This window comes from Theropithecus gelada, chromosome 1, assembly GCF_003255815.1.
Source record: "Theropithecus gelada isolate Dixy chromosome 1, Tgel_1.0, whole genome shotgun sequence".
Lineage (NCBI taxonomy): Eukaryota > Metazoa > Chordata > Mammalia > Primates > Cercopithecidae > Theropithecus > Theropithecus gelada.
In genome coordinates this window covers 221,640,519-221,662,791 of record NC_037668.1, presented here as the reverse complement: position 1 = coordinate 221,662,791, position 22,273 = coordinate 221,640,519, and the positions used below count along the sequence as shown (strand labels likewise).

General features: G+C 43.6%; 1 protein-coding gene across 1 annotated transcript; it reads right to left on the bottom strand.

Moving 5' to 3' along the window:
• Positions 1–67: 67 nt before the first annotated feature.
• Positions 68–21,013, bottom strand: TRIM58 (tripartite motif containing 58). The gene is made up of 6 exons (XM_025397137.1): positions 20,551–21,013; positions 17,632–17,727; positions 13,377–13,607; positions 10,424–10,446; positions 10,229–10,329; positions 68–2,381 (listed from the first exon to the last, which is right to left on the bottom strand). Exons 1-6 carry the CDS (start codon positions 20,968–20,970, stop codon positions 1,792–1,794), a joined length of 1,461 nt encoding a protein of 486 aa, XP_025252922.1. The 5' UTR covers positions 20,971–21,013; the 3' UTR covers positions 68–1,791.
• Positions 21,014–22,273: the final 1,260 nt, after the last annotated feature.

Below are 22,273 nucleotides of genomic sequence, written 5' to 3'. Positions count from 1 at the left end.
ATGTGAAATAATTTGCCATTAATTAATATTTGGTTACCATTTAAACATTTTAGCATTTGTATAACTATTATTTATTATTATTATTATTATTATTATTATTATTATTTTTGAGACGGAGTCTCGCTCTTCACGCAGACTGGAGTGCAGTGGCGCGATCTCAGCTCGCTGCACGCTCTGCCTCCCGGGTTCACGCCATTCTCCTGCCTCAGCCTCCCGAGTAGCTGGGACTACAGGTGCCCGCCACCTCGCCCGGCTAATTTTTTGTATTTTTTTAGTAGAGACGGGGTTTCACCGTGGTCTCGATCTCCTGACCTCGTGATCCGCCCGCCTCGGCCTCCCAAAGTGCTGGGATTACAGGCTTGAGCCACCGCACCCGGCCATAACAATTATTAGAAGACAGTGATACAAAGAGGGCAGCAAGGTTAGCCTTCAATGACTTTTAAAACTTCTGTTGGAAAGGTATAGAATATACTTTAAAAATAAGTTAAATATTATCATCATTTCATCATTATTATAATGTATTTAAATGGAAAAGCTGAATTCAAACCAGCAATATCAAATATGACCTTAAATATTTACCATACCACTGCGAGGCCAGTACAATTGTTCCACGTATGGGAACCATAACAAGCAGCTAAAAGAGAGAGAGAAGTGTTGTTTGAGGTTTTTTTTTTTGTTTTTTTTTTTTTTTTTTTTGAGACGGAGTCTCGCATTGGGCTGGAGTACAGTGGTGCGATCTCGGCTCACTGCAACCTCTGCCTCCAGGGTTCAAGCAATTCTCCTGTCTCAGCCTCCCGAATAGCTGGGATTACAGGCTCCTGCCACCACACCCAGCTAATTTTTGTTGTTGTTGTTTTTTTTTTTTTAAGTAGAGACAGAGTTTTACCTATTGGCCAGGCTGGTCTCGAACTCCTGAGCTTGTGATCCACCCACCTCAGCCTCCCAAAGTGCTGGGATTACAGGCATGAGTCACTGCGCCCAGCCTTAAGGTCTTAAAACTAATAAATATCTACGTTAAAGAACGAGTTGAATGAAAATTCTGATAAATTCCTAAAGGGTATCCAAAGAAAAGGAAAAAGTCTAGCAGTCAGTGATATTAGATTCAGAGGAATGAGCTTTGTAATTCTTAAAAATCAGTCCCAGAATAAAAAGGACTTTAAAAGTAATTGAGTAAAGTCATAGGAAATGTGACTGTATAAAGGAATGGCTCTAAATGTATTAATCTAGAAGGAAGCAACAGGTTAAACAGTAAGAGGTAAGAAACAAAAAATAAGGAACAAGAGAGACAGAGAGAGAGAGTGACAGGGAATGAGAGATAGAGGGGGGGAGGAGAGAATGAGAAGAAAAATCAGGAAAAGGAGGAGAAACAGAAGTATGGATGTGATACTGGAATAGTATCAGACCATTCTGAATCAGTTTAAGAACTACCATGTCTAATTCTTATATGGAAGATTTGGAATACAAGGATGTTGAAAGGAATAACAAATTATAATGAAGGTACAGAAATCCTTATGTACTCCAAGGTCATTAATTTGAAGGAAGACTCATCAAGAAAATGTGATCTAGAAATAGAGGTTGAGATTGCTGCATTTATAAAATTATTATGCTCTATAATCTTCCCATATGCAAATATTGCGTATTCCCTCTTTTGTCCCATGGAAATATTTCACAGCAACAAGGAATCAAGTGCTGACCTAAATGGGGGTATCTGTTAAAACTTAGTATATTGATGTCCTTCACCCCACTCCAGGAACGTTTGCTAGGCTGGGACTGCATCTTGGGAACAGAATTTTAGAGATGATCATCTCTTACATCAGAAGCAGGATCTACATGATCCCTGGATGCCCAGTTTCCCGACTCTGCTACTGTCATGGGTGGCAAGATAAGAGGAGTTGCATCGCAGATGAAAAAGTAAGGCCGAAGACGACCAGAGAAGAGTTGGTTGAATGTGTAGATATAAGATCCATTGGTGACGTTGTAGAAAGAGATTTCACCGGCTTCATAGTCCAAGAATATCCCAATGCAGCGAGGACTTTCCAGTAGGAGAAGAGGCACCGACGAGGAGGCAAGGACCATGTACTCATTCCCTTTCAGCAGCCACAGGGCCCAGACCCCGTTCTCAGGAGACGGTGTGGTTTCCCCCTTTCTCGGCAGTGTGTCTTGACAGACCCCTAAACCCCACTCTGCTCTTTCTTCCACCAGAACCTCCCAGTAATGCCTCCCAGATGAGAAGCTCTGCAAACCCAGGATGCAGGGCCACGTGTCAAATCGCTCAGGGTTGTTGGGGACATCCCTCCATAGTTCTCCATCCTGCACACTGCGCAGGTCGGCGGTCAAGAGCAGACTCGGGTGCGCCGTGGCGGGATCCAGCTTTACATCCACTGCGGAAGGAACGTGGTGGAGCAGGTGAAAGGAAAGAAAGGTAGAAACTCAGGAAACCACTGAAATGAATAGTCCCAGAGCTCCTCACTTCTCTCTCTAACAACGCCTAGAGAAAACAAATCAGTATTTCGCCTTACAGGTGAAATCTTCTTTATTACTTTATTATTCTTTATTACTTTCTGGTGTATTCCACTGTTACCTCTGCATAATCCAGAACTCTTTAACTTCCTCAATAAAAACAACTATTGATGATGACAAACCAAGTAAATAATCATTTAGTTTCCTTTCATTTACATGTAAAGCGTGTGTGTGTGTGCGTGTGTGTGTGTGAGAGAGAGAGAGAAAGAAAGAGAGAGAGAGACAGGGTCTTGCTATGTTGCCCAGGCTGGAGTGCAGAGCTATTCATGGACATAGCCATGGTCCACTACAGCCTCAAACTCCTGGACTCCAGTGATCCTCCTGTGTCTGCCTCCCCAGCAGCTGGGACTACAGGTGCACACCACCATGTCTGGCTTACATCCAAAGCATTTGGGTGCACTTAGGAGGATGTTCTGCATTTAACATAAAATTTACAAACCTCTTAGGAATTCTTTTCTTAAAAATTTATAGGAGAATTTTATTAATATTAAGCCCACTACTTTCAAAGTTATATTACTGTGGTAGGCAGAATTCTAAGATGAACCCCATGACCTTCACACCCTGGTGTTAGTCTCATGAGTATGTTATACTATATGACCAGAGAGAGATCATCAAGTCTAATCTAATCATGAGTCTAATCTAATCCCACAAGTCCTGTAAAATCAGAAAGTTTTCTCTGGCTATTGGGTTGGTGGCAGCAGGAAAGGTCAGTAAGACGTGGATTTGATATCTCTTTGCTGGCTTTGAAGATGGAAAGGTCATATGAGGAGAAAAACGAGTGATCTCCAGAGCTAAGAATGGCCCCCAACCAACAGCCAGCAAGACAACAGGAATCTCAGTACTGCATTTGCACGGAATTGTATTATGCCAACAACCTGAATAAGCTTAGAGGGAAGGTTCTTCCCCAGACCTGCAGAGAAGCCTGGCCTGGCCAACACCCACATTTGGGCCTTGAGAAAACCTAAGCGGAGGAGCCAGCTGATCCCACCCGGATGTCTGATCTTCAGAACTGTGAGCTACTAAATGGTATGGCTTTAGGCAGCTAAGCTTTTAGTTATTCATTACGTAACAATAAAAAATATTGATACTCTGAAGTCCCAGCGAGATTGATGAGACATTTGACCCATACACATAATAAATAAATACATCTAGATATGAAACCTCAGTGAAGGGGGGATGTAAAATATTCAGTGGATTTCCTTATTAGCATTGCTTATAAATAGTAAGTTAATTAATAATATGGTTTGGGTGTGTCTCCCCTCCCAGTCTCACGTTTAAATGTGATTCCCAGTGTTGAAGGTGGGGCCTACGGGAAGTGCTGGATCGTGGGCGCTGATCCCCCATGAATGTCTTAATGCCATCCCACTGGTGACAAGTGAGTTCTTTATCAGTTCATGCAAGAGCTGGTTGTTTAACAGGAACCAGGCACTTGCCCACTTCACTGCTTCCCTCTTGCCATGTGATATGCTGGCTCCCCCTTTGCTTTCCACGTTGACTGTAGGTTTCCTGAGGCCTCACCAGAAGCAGGTGCCAGCACCATACTTCCTGTACAGTCTACAGAACCATGAGCCAAAACAAACCACATTTCCTTATATTAATAAATTACCCAGCCTCAGGTATTTCTTTATAGCAATGCAAAATCAGACTAACATATTAATATAGTTTGATTTTCAATATCAGAATACTGCTTCTACTGCTACTACTATTACTACTACTGCACTACTCTTCCTATTACTGCTACTACTACCACCACTACTGCCACTACCACTATACTTACCTGCCTTTAAACACTTCTAGTGAACTTTTTTTTTTTTACTTGAGACAGAGCCTTGCTCTGTTGCCCAGTCTGGAGTGCAGTGGTACAATCACAGCTCGCTGCAGCCTCCACCTCTCAGACTCAAGCCGTCCCCCTACCTCAGCCTTCTAAGTAGCTGGGAAGGCGTACACCACCATGCCCAGCCAGTTTTCTGTATTTTTTGTAGAGATGGAGTTTTACTATGTTGCCCAGGCTGGTCTTGAACTCCTGGGTTCAAGCGATCCATCGGCCTCAACCTCCCAAAATGTTGGGATTACAGGTGTGAGCCACCATGCCCAGCCTAGTGAATTTTTAAAATTTTTTTAATTTAATTTAATTTTTGAGATAAGAGTTTCACTCCTGTTGCCCAGGCTAGAGTGCACTGGCACGATCTTGGCTGACTGCAACCTCCGCCTCCTGGGTTCAAGTGATTCTCCTGCCTTAGCCTCCCAAGTAGCTGGGATTACAGGCATGCACCACCACACCTGGATAATTTTGTATTTTTAGTAGAGATGGGGTTTCTCCATGTTGGTTAGGCTGGTCTTGAACTCCTGACCTCAGGTGATCCACCTGCCTTGGCCTCCCCAAAGTGTTAGGATTACAGGTGTGAGCCACCGCGCCCAGCCTAGTGAACTGTTATTGATACCCAACCTGAGTGGTCACATAACTGCATATTGCATTATTTTTATTAACTCTCATATAACCACCCTGAGGGTCACCATTGTCATCCCTACATTACACAAGAGTAGATTCCGAGTCAAAGAGTTCATGTGGTCTTCCCAAACTCTAGAGGTAAATAACAGAGATGGAAAGGTAGGTCTCCACGGATTGTGCATTTAACAGAAGTCATGTATTCCCATGTCATGCCTGCTCCAGCACATTTGTCTGCTTCATTTCTAACAAAAGAGATCTGTGAAATGGCTTTTGACATGGTCTACACCCCATTCCTCTCCCTACCCCTTCTCTCCTGAACTCAATTCTTCATCATGATGTTACCACACCCCAACCAAACTGCTCATGTCCATCTTCCCAGGGACCTGCGTGTTGATGAATGGCTATTTGTCAGAGTTTGTCTTTTTATTTAGATGGAGTTTTGCTCTTGTTACCCAGGCTGGAGTTCAATGGTGTGATCTCGGCTCACTGCAGTCTCCGCCTCCTGGGTTCAAGCAATTCTCCTGCCTCAGCCTCCCGAGTAGCTGGGATTATAGGCATGCACCACCACACCTGGATAATTTTGTATTTTTAGTAGAGACGGAGTTTCTCCATGCTGACTAGGCTGGTCTCAAACTCCTGACCTCAGGTGATCCGCCCACCTCGGCCTCCCAAAGTGCAGGGATTACAGGTGTGAGCCACCACACCTGGCCCAGAGTTCGTCTTCAATGATTTTTCTGTATCTCTCAACACTACCGAGAATCCACTTGTGCTGGAAAATCTCCCTTTTCCACAGACAGCACTCATCCATGTTTCCCTTCTCTCGCTGCTCACTACTCCTTCATCCTCTTTGCTGTTCTCTTCTCCTCCACCACCACCACTGGAGAAACCTATGGTCCCAAGACTTGGACTTCTTCTCTCTCTCTCACCTCACTCCCTATCTACCTGGGGGTTGACTGGCTCATTGCTTTGATAAAATTCCAATCACATGCTGACTGATTCCCAATGCATGTGCTTAGCTTTGAACTTTACCCTGAAAATCCCTATTGTACACTCATCTGCCCACCTGAGAGCAACATTTGGATATTTAGCACTCATCGCAACATCCACATGTCCAAAACCCAACCCCTTCTTCTGCTTCAACTGTAGCTTTCCTCTTCAATAGAAGTGGCAATCACATTTTGCCAGTTTGCAAGCTCCAAAACCTTGGAATCATTCATAGCTCTTCTTTTTAATAGCACATCATATGTAATCCAATAGCAAATCTTAACAGCTCTGCCTTCAGTGTATAACAAAAATATGTCCATCTTGCGGCACCTTCCGTAATAACATCTGTTCCAACACATAATCATCTCTCATCAAATTACTGCAAAGACCCTTAACTGCTTTTCCCATGTAATCTTCTCCTCTCCATAATTTACTTACAAGAAACCATACAAAGTGATCCTCATAAAACATTAGTCCAATCAAACTATTTTTCTAGGTACAACTTTCAATGACGTCCTGTTTCACTCAGGGATAAAGTATCCTGCTCAGAGCCTATCCAGCCCTTCCGTGGTCTCTCTGACCCTCCTGTCATTTAGTCTGCCACAGTCTCCTCACACTGACATCCTCACAGCTCCTGGAACACACCTGCCATCCTCCATGTCAGGCCTCAGCACTCATTTCTGCTGTCTGAGTGCTTTCTTCCAAATCATATATGTGCTGCATTATCCCCACGGGGCGAGGTCCTTCCTGGTCACCTTATTCAAAACCAGAACTTCTCATTACCCTTTTCATACTCCTTTTTATTTTATTCAATATTCTGTATCAGCCTCTTACAGCCTGTGTATTTTGGCTAAGTACGTATCTGCAACACAAAGCTATGGATTGTAGCATATTTTGCTGTTGTTGTTGTTTAATGATATATTCCAATGTTTAAAAGAATGGATGAGATAGAATTAATAAAACATTTTGAATTGTTTCATTCAATAAAAATAAATATGGATATGAGGTTACTGAGTCTAAGGGTGCCATGATGATTTTAATCGAGTCGGGCATTTAGTATACATTCATCTACCCAGGAGAATGTGGGTACTATGCTGCGGAGATGGATTTTCTCATTAAGAGACTTTACACTCTTTCCCTGTAAGTAGTGAAGCCACTATTTAGACATAGTCAGTTTTCATTACTTGGGCTAAATTAGATTTTAAAATGAAATTTTAAACAATACTGAATCTATACTGTTTTAAAGAATAATACACTCAGATTGAACAGACTAATTTTTTGTGACACTGCTTATTCCTATATAAAAATAATTGACAATATTTTTGGCTTTATTGACTCACTAATTCAAGCAACTCATCAAATTCTCAGCCAATACATTAAACCAAACTTCTTGTTAATTAATAACTTTGCAATGCTTTCATATTGATAACTTTTAGGAGGTGGGGTGCTTTCAAATGTTTCATTTTGTCCTCCAAACATTTTTAGCATTTTATAAACAAGGAAATGTAAATCTACTGGAACTAACGTTACTCATATCACAGCTAATAAGAGATGAACTACAATTTTGAGCCCACTGTTCTAACCAAATGTAGATTCTATGGGTGGCTGTGATTCTGATACTGCTCATGAATACACCAATCCTCATTTTTCTGGGCATGGTACACTCTCCCACTGAAGGAGACCAGAGATTTCTACCCTAAAATATGGCACCCTGGTATGCCCATTATTTTAAATTAAAGGCCCTTGGAGACGAGCACACACTGGAAGAAGCTTTATTCTAACACTCATTTATCTGCCTAAAGTCCCTGTGTTTAATTTAGTTCATACTGCAGGAAGACAGACAAGTCTGTCAACACACCTGGACAGACTTCAGTCACAAACCACTGTCTATTTTTCAACAGACTTTGTCCCAAGCCACTGTATGTACTCCAAGTCCAATGAATCCACCAAAAAATCATTTACTATCCCTCTAAAATCATCCACGCCTCCCCATCTCCCTTTCCTCCAACAAAGAAGGGTATATAAGCAACCGCATCCCATTGAGTTACTGGGTAATTATTCTCCTGCGATTCTGCTGTGCTTTGAATGTTGAACTTTTTCTATGCCTTTGTTCCTGTTTGTCTTTGGTCAATTAATTTTCAGCAAACATTCATAGTGAAAGGGGAAAGTTTTCCCTTGCCCCCTACACTGTCTCCTTGATAGTTTGGCTTAGCCATGAAATCTCAGGAAGGCCACATGCCCCAATTCAGCATGGATGCCTTTAAGAGGAGTGCATGAGTCACCATGTTTATGATACTGTGAAGTGTGTATTTGGTCTACAGTGCATGAGTCCCCATGCCTATGATACTGTGAAGTGTGTATTTGGTCTATGGTGCAGGATTCACCATGCCTATGATACTGTGAAGTGTGTATTTGGTCTACAGTGCATGAATCCCCATGCCTATGATACTGTGAAGTGTGTATTTGGTCTACGGTGCAGGATTCACCATACCTATGATACTGGGAAGTATCTATTTGGTCTACAGTCACCATGCCTGTGATACTGTGAAGTACATATTTGGTCTACAGTCACCATGCCTATGAAACTGTGAAGTATGTATTTGGTCTACAGTCACCATGCCTATGATACTGTGAAGTATGTATTTGGTCTACAGTCACCATGCCTATGATACTGTGAAGTGTGTATCTGGTCTACAGTGCATGAGTCCCCGTGCCTATGATACTGTGAAGTGTGTATTTGGTCTACGGTGCAGGATTCACCATACCTATGATACTGGGAAGTATCTATTAGGTCTACAGTCACCATGCCTATGATACTGCGAAGTATGTATTTGGTCTACAGTCACCATGCCTATGATACTGTGAAGTATGCATTTTGTCTACATCCTGTTTACTGACATATAGTTCTAAAAATCCTTGGAATTTCCAGAAAGACAAGAGTGTCTTTTGCATGCTACTAAGATGACTTATGGTTGGTGATGCCCCAGAAAGCCTCCCATGGGTGTGGGTTGCCAGGGGAACCAACCATGTGATTAGAGGCTGGAAACTTTCAGTGCCATGCTCCCACCTACCTCTGAAGAGAGACGGGCTGAAGGGTGGGTTGATAAACCAATGGCCTATGATTTAATCAATCACGTCTACAAAGTGCTTCCATAAAAACCTAAAAGAACTGAGCTCATTGGCCGGGCACGGTGGCCCACGCCTGTAATCCCAGCCCTCTGGGAGGCCAAGGCAGGCAGATCATTTGAGGTCGAGTTTGAGACCAGCCTGGCCAACATGATAAGGCCCCGTTTCTACTAAAAATATAAAAATTAGCCGGGTGTGGTGGCAGGTGCCTGTAATCCCAGCTACTCAGGAGGCTGAGATAGGAGAATCGCTTGAACATGGGAGGCGGAGGTTGCAGTGAGCCAAGATGGTGCCACTGCACTCCAGCCTGGGGACAGGGTAAGGCTTCATCACAAAAAAAAAAAAAGAAAAAAAAAAAAAAAGAAAAGAAAAGAAAAGAAAAGAAAGAACTGAGTCCTGAGGACTTCCAGATCACTGAACACATGGAGGTTCCCAAGGTAGCATGCCTAGAGAAGGTGTGGAAGCTCACCCTGGGAATCTCTTCCATCTGTTTATCTCTAGCCTCTGTAATGCCCATTATAATAAATGAGTAAATATGTGTCCCTGAGTTCTGTGAGCTCTTTCAGGAAATCAAGTGAACTCAAGAAGGGGTTGTGGGAACCCCAATTTACAGTCAGTTGGTCAGAATCACAGGCCACAACCTGTGCTTGTGGCTGGCACGTGAAGTGGGGTCAGTCTTGTGGGACTAGGCCCTCAACCCGGGGGAACCTGGTGCTATCTCCAGGTAGACAGTGTCAAAATCAAATTGCATGGAAGGACATCTGGCTGGAGTATGTGCTGGAGAACAGACTGGCTGTTTGCGGGGAGAAATCCCCACACATTTTGGTGACCAGAAGTGAGGTGTTGTATTGACTCTGTAAGAGAACTTCTTCCCCCATGTCTTCAATCACCTGGCCCGCTTCTACGGCTCCCAGCACAGCGAGGGAGGTGGAGCTCTGTCAGCACGGGCCTTGGAGTGAGACGATGTGGCACAGAAGTCCCCACACCCAGGAACAAAGCAACGGCAACACCCTCAAAACAAGCTTCTGCTGATCTGGGCCACTAAGACTTCAGGTGCTGTTGCTCACTGCAGCTGACTGGCACAGTAACAAACTGCAATATGAGGCAAACCCCAGGCAGCCACTTCCCAGTCTCTAAGATGCAAACTACCTTGGAACTTCCTCAACAGTTCCCTCCTCCCAGGGATGCGGCACGCGGTCTTCAGTTCCATGGGGATGCTCTCCGCTTCCAGCCTTGTGACGGCCTTACTTCTGGGAAGAGCACAGAAACCACAGAGGTCAGCAGGGCTCTCCACCAGCTCCTCTGCCTCTCCCAATCCCTTCACCAACTAGAAAGCACACATACCTGCTCAGGACTCCTCTCACACCCTGAAAAGGAAAGAAAAATACAGTGTGAGCTGGACTCTGGACTGCTTTTCCCAGTCAGACTGAGGACACCACGAAAATTTCCTTAGAAATTACTGGAAAACATTATTAAGATAAAATTATAGGGGACAATAAATCTCTTTTTTTTTTTTTTTTTTTTTTGAGATGGAGTTTCGCTCTTGTTACCCAGGCTGCTGGAGTGCAATGGCGTGATCTTGGCTCACTGCAACCTCCACTTCCCTGCCTCAGACTCCCAAGTAGCTGGGATTACAGGCTCCCGCCACCATGCCTGGCTAATTTTTTTTTTTTTTTTTTTTTTTTATTTTTAGTAGGGATGGGGTTTCACCATGTTGGCCAGGTTGGTCTCGAACTCCTGACCAGAGGTGATCCGCCCACCTTGGCCTCCCAAAGTTTTGGGATTACAGGCGTGAGTCACTGCACCCAGCCAAATCTCTTTTCTTTAAAGCTATACAAATTTTAGGTTAATTCCTGCAACATCTATCAATTTAATTATCTTCTGAATTAATAATTCTGCCACTTGGATATTGTAACAGAGTAACATTCTGCAGGTAATTCGGACGGAGCAGGATAAAATAGATCCTAAGTACTCACAGAATTTATCTGAGGGGCAGGGATGGGTTCCTTAAATAAAGACACAAAATGTTCCCCTAAACGTCTTCATAGGAATTATAAATTCCTAATTCTCTGAACCAACGTACCAGAGCTATTCCTATGAGTAGGTTATCTAAGTAGATTAATAAAGGAAGCCTTTAATAACTACTAACATTACTTTCTCAAAGTAGATTATTAAATAAATATATCTGTGATACATTTATTATATTAATAATTGTATTTGGGACACATTTCCCCTCTCCCCTTAAAAACAGTCGCCAGTCAGATACGTTTTGATGGCATAAAAGAGGGAAATAATTTGCTTTACCCTGTATGGGAATGTCAGGCCTCGGTCTTGGCCTTCGGGGGTAAAATGCAGCTTATTAGTACCAGGGAAGAAAGGAAAGTATAAAAATATACAGCCTGGGCAACACAACGAAGTCTCATCTCTACTAAAAATTTTTTAAAAATTAGCTGGGCGTGGTGGTGCACACCTTTAGTCCCTGCTACTTGGGAGGCTGAGGCATAAGGATTGCCTGATCCCAGGAGACTGAGGCTGCAGTGAGCTATGACTGAGCCACTGCACTCCAGCCTGAGTGACAGAGTGAGATCCCGCCCTTATGAAACAGTAGATAGATAAGATACCTTATTTAAGAATATACCCTCCCATGCCAGGCGGGGTGGCTCATGCCTACAATCCCAGCACTTTGGGAGGCCAAGGTGGGCAGAGCAATACTGTTGTTGAAATTGTCAAGCCAGGCACAGGGGCTCACGCCTGTAATCCCAGCACTTTGGGAGGCCGAGGTAGGCGGATCACCTAAGGTTAGGAGTTCAAGACCAGCCTGGCCAACATGGCGAAACCCCATCTCTACTAAAAATGCAAAAAAAAAAAAAAAATTAGCCAGGTGCTGTGGCACTCGCCTTTAATCCCAGCTACTCAGGAGGCTGAGGCAGGAGAATCGCTTGAGCCAAGGAGGCAGAGCTTGCAGTGAGCCAAGATCACACCACTGCATACTGCACTCCAGCCTGGGCAATAGAGCGAGACTCCGTCTCAAAAAGAAAAGAAAAGAAAAGAAAAGAAACTGTCAAAGTTCTTGTGTTTTGCTGTCTGCTATTTGGAAAATTCCTTCTTACTCTTAGTTTGCTAACAAGGAAATGAGCACAGCAATAATAATAAAATATAAATTTAACATATATAAGATAAAATGAGACAAACGGTTTTACAAATTCATTTCACGGTCCTCTGCCTCGTAATCAGTACTGTTTAGTAACTGTACTTGCAAATATTATACAGAGAGTTAATATGATTATTAATATTCATGGCAATTTCAGTGTCTAGAACTGAGTCAGAAAAGGTAGAATCTGTGGGTCAGCTGTTAAATGAGAACATGAATCACTTAGTTTAGAATCCCCTGAGTGAGTCACTGGGGAGGAGATAGAAGTTGGCCCAGATAAATTTCTGTTGCCATTGGTTCTATCCAGAAAACACGGATCCATCAACAGCTCTGGCTTTCCCTGTTCACTTGGGATATGATGTCTTCACAGAGGATTAAAAACAAAGATTCCCGTTCAATGTTATTCATCTTTCTGTTCTCTAATCCCAAACAGACTGGGAGGAAGCTGCACGGGAGTCCACGTAATCCCTCCTCACCATGCCTGGAACGGGCACGCAATGTGGGCCAGGAAATCAATGTTTGCGTTACAATCCAATATAACAATTTCAACTGGACAATTTAAATCATTATTCATCCTTCTGGCCGGTGACACTAAAATGTGTTATGCAGACTTTCTGGGTTAGCCATCCCTGAAAAACAGCAATGCCGTCATGGACAAACCGCAAACTGACTCTGAGGTTTTAGGAATTACTTCTCGGCCAGCAGAGTGTAGCCTGTCCTTTTCCTACCTGTTTACATTTTCAGAAATCATTAATTTTAATTTTAAAAATTCTTTAGTCCTTAAAATGAACTATATGCTGTTTGTCTGTTTGTCTTTTGAGACAGGGTCTTGCTGTGTTGCCCAGGCTGGTCTCAATTTCCTTGGCCCAAGCAATCCTCCTATCTCAGCCTCCCTAATAACTGGGACTACAGGCAAGTGCCACCATGCCAGACTCAAACTATATGATTCTCTAGAATCTCATGATTCTGAAGCCAGGAATGGCATCTGAGTAAATTCTAGGGTGTTTAAGCTGCCTTCTGAGTAAATTCGAGAGTGCCCTTTTCCTAAAGAACATAAACGCCAAAGTGTTTGTCTCTGAAAGCCACTGTACTAGTCCCTGTCACCTCAGTCTCACACCTGCCTGCTTTTCTGGCACCCGGTCTCACCTCCAGCAGACCCAGGGCCTGGCGCTGGCACCTCTCCTGCAGCTCATCTGCCAGCTCCTTCAGGGTCTTGCTCTGCTGGACCAGCCGGCTCTTGCTCTCCCGCAGTCTCTGCAGCGTCGCTCGCTCCTCCGCCTCCAGCCGCCTTAGCTGCAGTTGCTCCTCCTGGGCCAGAAAGCCACGATGCTTCTCAAACTCCAACCTGAAGCGCTGCCTCTGCATTTCCACTTTCTCCTGAGGTGACACAGTGGATCACATCATCAGCGCTCGGCCTCCTGCAGCCAAGTACAGGACAGTGCTGGAGAAGGCAATGTCCAGACTTCCCTGGGATCCGTAACTCTGTGGACTGACTGGCTGCATTCTAACAACATGCACAGACTGGGGTCCATTCGTATAAGAAGTAGCCCAGGAGAGTTTTCAAACTAAGTTTAAAAAACACTGTTGGACTGGAGTTCCCATTTTGCCACAGGCTTGGGGGCAAGGCACTTTTATATTGAAGTTTCAGTACCATATACAAAATGTGAGGTTCTGGGGAGGTTGAGGCAAGAGGATTGCTTGAGGTCAGTAGTTCAAGACCAGCCCGGGTAACAAAGCAAAACGTGACCCCATCTCTAAAAACATTAAATGAACTGACGGGGCATGGTGGTAAGCCCTGTAGTCCCAGCTACCCACAAGGCTGAGGTGGGAGGATTACTTGAGTCTAAGAGCTCGAGGCTGCAGTAAGCTGTGATTGCACCACTGCACTTCAGCAAGACTCCATCTCTTAAAAAATGTGGGGAAAAAGAAGAGTATGTGGATTACGGCTGAATATCTATTAAACTACAAGAACAGTGATCGGCATAGAGCAGTCACACAACAGGTTACTATTTACTAGTCGATTAGTCACTAGAACCACTAGAAACAACCGAATTATGAAGAAATGTTAGAGACCTAGAATTGTTTGAATAAGAACAGGCTGAGAGATGAGAAAATATGCACGCTGTTTCACAATACGGTAACAGTGAACACAACCAACAACCATAGGTCTAACGTTCTCTACAAAGCCAAGAAACAACTAAGTAATGCTCAGGCCACTGAGTTCAGAGTTCACGTCAGGGAATTAACCCCGATTTCTACCCGAATCTCGCGTCTCCAGTTTCTGAATAGACCGAAGGAACATACTTCATCCCAAGCTTAGTTTCTAGATTTTCTTCTCTCGAGATAAGTATACTGGAAACTAACTTTAAGCTGAGTACGAGAGGCAAATCACTCCCTCAAAGTACCTGTACCTCCCATTCTCTGTCCTGTTTTATCGATTTGTTTTCTTTTTTGTAGATATTCATGAGGTACAAATGGAGTTTTGTTACACTGTTACACTGCTTTGTAGGTGAAGTCATTTGCCTGGTTTTTTTTTAATCTTTTTTTTGAGACAGAGTCTTGCTCTGTCACCCAGGCTGGAGTGCAGTGGCACAATCTTAGCTCACTACAATCTCCTCCTCCTAGGTTCAAGTGATTCTCCTGTCTCAGCCTCCCAAGTAACTGGGATTACAGGCACACACCACCATGCCCAGCTAATTTTTGTATTTTCAGTAGAGACAGGGTTTCACCATGTTGGTCAGGCTGGTCTCAAACTCCTGACCTCATGATTGGCCCACCTCGGCCTCCCAAAGTGCTGGGATTACAGACGTGAGCCACTGTGCCCAGCCTATCTGCCTGTTTTTAAACGTGGTAACTTCTTGCTTTGACTAAAAGGCATAAGCTATCACCTTTTTAAACTAAATATCCCCTAAGACTTAACTCCTTCCTTCCATTTTCCAACTCTACCTCCTTCTACCATTTTCTAAATCACCAGATTCAGAAAACTTCATCTTCTTTCTGAAATCAGCCAAGTCTGAATTCCATACACTGATTCCTGAAAGGTGTAACTCATGTAAATATGAGAAGCTCTCTTCATATCAGAGGCTGTGCTGTCGTGGGGTGGGGCAAATAACCCAGCCACTAGAAAAGAGTTGAGTCATACCTGGGGCATGAAGGGGGGTGTGGTGGGAAGCGATTTGCCTGCAATTCATCTTCCTTTCACACCACCCTCTTGAGCACAACTATATCTGCAGATAGAGAAACAGGAAAGGTTGTTTTGTAGTATTTAGAATACCTTGTGACCAAAAATGTGCTTGCTGCATTTGGCTCACATGGATACATTCTTGATGGTAAAGATCATGCAAGTTTACTTGGCTTAGAACAGGGATCTCAGTATCATCCCTACTTAAGAATAATCAGTAGAGGGTTTAAAACATGCAGGAACTCAGCTCTCCGATATGGGCATTCTGATTTTATAGATCTACGGTCAGGCCAGGATTGAAAACAATAGACTTGTATTTCAGCCTGAAAAGAACAAAAATTATCCATCAATATTACAATATTAAATAATGTACATCCTATCACTATGTACATTATAGGCAAATAACGAACATTATTTAATATTGTAAAGCTTTGTTCTTGCTCTTTTTATCTCGATTGCCACTACCCAATCCAAACTATGCTTTACTAGCTTGCTCTTCCTGCAAAACCCACGGCTATATCCCTATCATCTAGAGTTGCATCTTATACTGTCACTACTAGTTTAAAAATATTCATTAATAATATTGATGAACAAGTTTGTCAGTATCAACGTTAATAAGTTTAAATATTTCTTCACACATCTGAGTAACGTTAGGTACTAAAGTTATTAACATCAATATTATTTAATATTGATAACTTTTATCCTTTCCTATCACTATCTAAATTATTTACCTATAATGTACATTTTTCTTTTCTTTTTTCCTTTTTTTTTTTTGAGACAGAGTTTCACTCTTGTTGCCCAGGCTGGAGTGCAATGTGCGCAATCTCAGCTCACCGCAACCTCTGCCTCCTGGGTTCAAGCAATTCTCCTGCCTCAGCCTCCTGAGTAGCTGGGATTATAGGCATGCGCCACCACGCCTGGCTCTTTTTTTTTTTTTTTTTTTTTGTATTTTTAGTAGCGATGGGGTTTCTCCATGTTGGTCAGGCTGGTCTTGAACTCCCGACCTCAGATGATCCACCTGCCTCAGACTCGCAGTGTGCTGGGATTACAGTTGTGAGCCACCATGCCTGGCCTTAATGTACATCTTTCTTCTGGGATAAATGTTATCTTTTCCTATCCCTATGTGTATATATATAGTAATCTAGTAATGTAGTAAATATAGAAAAATTTAGTTTAAAAAGTCTTTATGTAATATCTGTGTAAAGATAGAGTATAAGACTAAATTTTCAAAGAAAACAAGAAGGAAATAATTATAAATATATACAGTCATCAGAAAAGAAGGGTTATTTGGAAAAGGAGAAAGAATAGGAATATTCTGTAGAGTATAACCTATTATATATCATATTACATAATATATTACATGAATATATAGAACTATACACACAGTTTCTATATAGAGTTTCTCAATCTTGACACTATTGACATCTTGAACAGATCATTTTTTCTCATAGGATATGGGAACTGTCCTGTGGACTACAGGGTGTGAAGCTGCATTCCTGTCTCTACTAGATGACAGGTGCACTGTACCCACCCTTCCTCAGTTGTGACAACTAAAAATATCATCTCCAGAAATTGCAAAATGTATCTAGGGGGGTGTGGGTATCGCCTCAGGTTGAGAATCACTGTGTGTGTGTGTGTGTGTGTGTGTGTGTGTGAATCACTGTGTGTGTGTACAAATCACTGTGTGTGTGTGCGTATACACATGTTCACATGCATGTGCATGAATGAAACATGGAATAAAAAGAGCTAGTGAGGTATAAAAAAATGGAATATGTGTATGTACAGATGATCAAAAAAGGCTGAACGTTCGGATTATTTCCCTGTATATAAGATGATCACTTTGGGCTGTACTTCTTCTGTTACAAAGTTGTGAAATATTCATTATTTCATTCACCTAACAAATATTTTCAAACTAGTAGTGACAGTATAAGATGCTATTCTAGGCGACAGGGATACAGCAGTGGGTTTTACAGTAAGATCAAGCTAGCAAAGCTATTTAACTGTAATTTGGATTGGGTGACGGCAACGGAGACAAAAAGAACAAAAATGAACCATATCATTTGAGGGTACAGGGATGACCCAGGATGGCTCTGAGGTGTTCTTGGGCATATATGGAGATGGAAAAAAAGTGCTGGAGAATGGAAGATGGTGGAAGAATTACTGACCCGAATCTGGATCCTTCAAACAGGCAAGCCTCCTAAAGCCCCAACACGGTCTTACCTTCCAAATGACAGTCTTTTTCCCCACACTGGCCTCCTGAGTCAAGGCATCCTCCAGCTCTTTCCTCACAAGTTCCAGAGCCATCTGAAGCTTTACCTGTTTGGGAAGATATTTCAAAGCTGTTACAGATGCTCTCACTCAGTACCTAACATCACGCAGATGTGTGAGGAAATACAAAGATCAATTTAAACCATCTCTTGAAAGCACATAAAAAATGTTCAATATCATTAAAAACTAAACATAAATGTGTGTCAGGGTCTCGCTCTGTCACTCAGGTTGTTGTTCAGTGATGCGATCATGGCTCACTGCAGCCTCAAACTCCTGGGCTCAAATGGTCCTCCTACCTCAGCTCCCAAGCAGCTAGTACTCAAGGCACACTCAGCTAATTTTGTTTTCTGTAGAGATGGGGTCTTACTATATTGCCCAGGCTGGTGTAATGTAATATATACAAGCTCCTTAAATGTATTTCAATACCAGATACAATCAAATAGTTATCTAAAAGTATGCTCACTGCATTGTTATATACAATAGCATAACTTAACTAAAACATTAAAGATAGGGGAGAAAAAAATTATATTAACTGGATAGAATTAAAATAGGATGTTACAGAATGTTTAATGACAAGAAATACAATGATAATGTCCAATAAATAAATATATTTTACAAAACAGCATTAATTTTGAAAAAAAAGTGCTGGTAATGAATATATTAAAACTGGGCTGATGTAAATGAGAATATTAGATGAAATGTCATCTATTGGTATTTGGATGAAGAGTGATGCTATTATATCTCTCTATATTTCAACTTCTTGAAGTTATTGATTACTTTATGATAAAGCATGGGTTTATTATTGTAGTATTAGTATTATTAGGTCAGAAGGAACTTAGGAGGTTATCATATTTTATATGAAAAAATACAATATGTTGTAAACCTTACAATGAGTAAAAATACGAGAACTAAATCTTCCTTCAATGATAGGGCCCTCACTAAAGGTAAATATGTGTATTTTATTTACAGAAAATACCCACAAAGATACATACATAAACAGGATTTTAATTAAAAAATTCTATTCTCAAAGTTACTTAATAAATCCTACATACACATCAATTGTTTTTAAAAGGAGAATATTATAATTGTTATACATAAAATAACAGTAGAATTCATGATACCATTTGACCCAGTGGGGAAAGTGGCATTTGTTTTGGTGTTTACAAAGAACAAACACTTTGACACTTGTAGATAGAGAAAAGCTCCCTCAGGCCAAAGAAACTGTCAGCAAAAGCAAGGAGATGTGGCACAGTTAGGAAAACAGTGATTCGGCTAAATTTGCTGGGTTTCCTGGCTAGTTAAGACAAGAGCTATGAAAACATAACTTAGGGCCCTAGAAAGCTATCACTGACAGGCTCAGGAGTTTAGATAATATTTATTTGGTATTTAACTGAAGAACTACTGGAAATACAGAGAACACCTTTAGAAATATTACCCTAGAGGCTGGGCTGCCTGTAACACCAGCACTTTGGGAGGTCAAGGAGGGTAGATCACAAGGTCAGTAGTTCAAGACCAGGCTGGCCAACATGGTGAAACCCCCGTCTCTACTAAAAATACAAAAATTAGCCGGGCGTGGTGCTGTGTACCTATCTGTAATCAGAAGGTTGAGGCAGGAGAACTGTTTGAACCAGGACCCGGGAGGCAGAGGTTGCAATGAGCCGAGATCACACCACTGCACTCCAGCCTGAGCTACAGAGCTAGACCCCATCTCAAAAAAAAAAAAAAAGAAAGAAAAGGAAAAAAGAAAAAAAGAAATATTACACTACCAATCCTCTGTATGGTACTTTCTGGACTTTTTTTTTTTTTTTTTTAAAAAGGCAAGAACATAGCAGAAAAGTTTAACTAGAAATTACCTAGTACCTACATCTCGCCAATGACAATGAAAATCAAGAAGACATACCAAGAGAGATATTGGTAGGTCCAGAGGGAAGGGGAAAATATCCTAAACCTTAATTTTAAAAAACAAAATAAATAAATAAAAATTTTAAGAAAGCTAGTATTTGCAATGCACTACAGCACGACTGATAGTCCTTTGGTTAAATATGTCAGTAGATTAAAGACGACTTAGACCTCCTCTGTGCTGGCAGTTGTTCTACATGCTGGGATTAAAGTGTGTTCAGAAAACACCCAAGAACTTTCGAAGGGCACCAGTAGGAAGAATTCTACACGAAATTTCACAGATGCCACTTTGGGGGCCAAATACTTCCATTTTGTTTTTCTTCTTTCTCTTTTAAGCTTCCCGGGCTACACTCCAAATGAAGCACCTCTTCATTGAGGATGTTCGAATCCTAAGTCCCCAAATCCCTGCTGATGGAGAGCCACCCGCGGGCCACCCTCTCCTACTTCAGGAGGCACAGGCGCCTGAGCTTTGGAGGGATCGGAACCCGTGCCCAGCTTGACACTCTTCCTAACAACGCCCAAACCCATGGGTTGCTTTGGTGACAACACTCATTTAACGTAAACACTGTGCAAAAGCAAAGCACTGCACAAATGAGAACTATTACGGCAAGTTTACGATATAGATGTACAGTAGTTACCAAGAATGAACTGGACCACAGCCCTCCCGACCAGAGCCCAGCTGAGGGACCAGACTATCCGCACCAGGAAAATCCAGCCCAGCGCGAGTTCGAGGACAGGAGAGTGCTTGAGGGAGGAGCGCACGGTGTAAAATAACGGTTGTGTGTCGCAAAGGGGGTTACCCAGCCAAGGCAAGGAGACCCACACTGAGTGAGCCGCGTGGGCGGCGGGGACGGCGCGGGGAGCGGCCGTGGGAGCCGCTCAGGAGACGGGTGGCCTTGGCGGCTCCGCTCCGGACGGTCGCCCGCTTCCCGGTCCCGCAGCGCCCGCAGCCCCCGCCGGGGGGCGCCTCACCTGGTAGCGGCCGGCGGCCTCCTGCAGCGGCGCCGTGCGGTGCGTCCTGTGGTCCGGGCCGGCGTCGCACACCCAGCACAGCGCCGCCTGGTCCTCCTCGCAGAAGCGGCTCAGCTCCTCGCCGTGCCGCGCGCAGCGCCGCGCCCCGGGCCCCGCGCCCAGCCCCAGCCGCCGCACGCTGTCCACCAGGCCCGCCAGCTGCCGGTTGGGGCGGAAGCCCGCGGGCCGGAAGGGGCCCCGGCACTGCGGACAGGCGTAGACACCGCCCTGCGCGACGTCCGACTTCTCGCAGAACTCGGAGATGCACCTGAGGCAGAAGCTGTGGCCGCAGTCCACGCTGACCGGCTCCTGCAGGAAATCCAGGCACACGGGGCACCGCGCCTCCTCGCGCAGCCGCTCCCCGGGCGGCCCCGAGGCCATGGCCCGCCTCCCCGGGTGGCTGCGCTCCCGGCCGCCCGCACCGTCTCCCCTCGCGGTCTGCACGGGGGAGGAGCCCACGCCGCGGGAAAGCAGGCGCCGGTGGGTGGTGTCCGCTGGCCTCAGTTCAAGAGCTCAGACGAGCCACACCCGGTGAAAAGCCACCACTCAGGCGCTCCCAACGTCGGGGGTAAAATTAACGTTATGGTTCCCCCCACCCCCGCCACACACACACCCGGGAAACTGGGCATTTCCAACTGGAATCCCTCGTCATCTCCTGTTTTCACTGTCAGTAGATTTGGAGAATTGCTACGTTCCCTCCTTCCTTCCATCTTTTTTTGGTTTGTTTTTGTTTTTTGAGAGGGAGTTTCACTTTGTCGCCCAGGCTGGAGTGCAATGGCAAGATCTCGGCTCACTACAGCCTCCGCCTCCCGGGTTCAAGCGATTCTCCAGCCTCAGCCTCCCGAGTAGCCGGGATTACAGGCGCCCGCCACCATGTCCGGCTAATTTTTGTATTTTTAGTAGAGACGGGGATTTCACCATTTTGGTCAGGCTGGTCTTGAACTCGTGACCTCAGGTGATTGCCGGCCTCGGCCTCCCAGAGTGCTGGAATTACAGGCGTGAGCCACCGCGCCCGGCCTCCATCATTATTATGTAGATTTTGTGCAGATTTCTGAGGTACCACTGCAGTTTTGTTACATGGATACACTTTATAAAGTCTAGGCGTTAGCGCAGGCGTCGCTGTAATCGTGTACACTGTTCTCATTCGGTGATCTCTCATCCCTCGCCCGCCTTCCACCCTCTGAGTCCCTTCATTGTATACTGAGCTATCCATGGTCCTCTCATACCATAATCGTTTCTTAAAAACCTTTCCCTCTTTATATGGCATAATCACTTTTTAAGTGTTTTTTTCCAAACTTCATTTTTTTCTCTTGCACTAATTACCTCTAGATAAAGAAATGAGACACCACCTGACACGGGAAGATGCCTGCATAGGTGTGTATAACTATAGGTTTACAGCGCAGCCAAAAATAATTCTAAATATTTAAATAAATATCTGGCCTGGTTCAATGAGGGTCCTGTAAGGAATACACAAGTGTTGTAGGATTGTTGCAAAGCCAATCTTGGAGAAGACAAAGCTATAGAGATGCTCATCAGAAGTAATTCAAGCTTAGCCTCTCAGTGCTGTACCTGTCAGATGGGGGAGGCTGAGACAGGAGCAAAATGATTTGACAGAGTATGTTACTTCATCCAATGGGAGACTGAATCAGGATAAAGTACATTAAAGTCTCTAATGTCGTCCAGA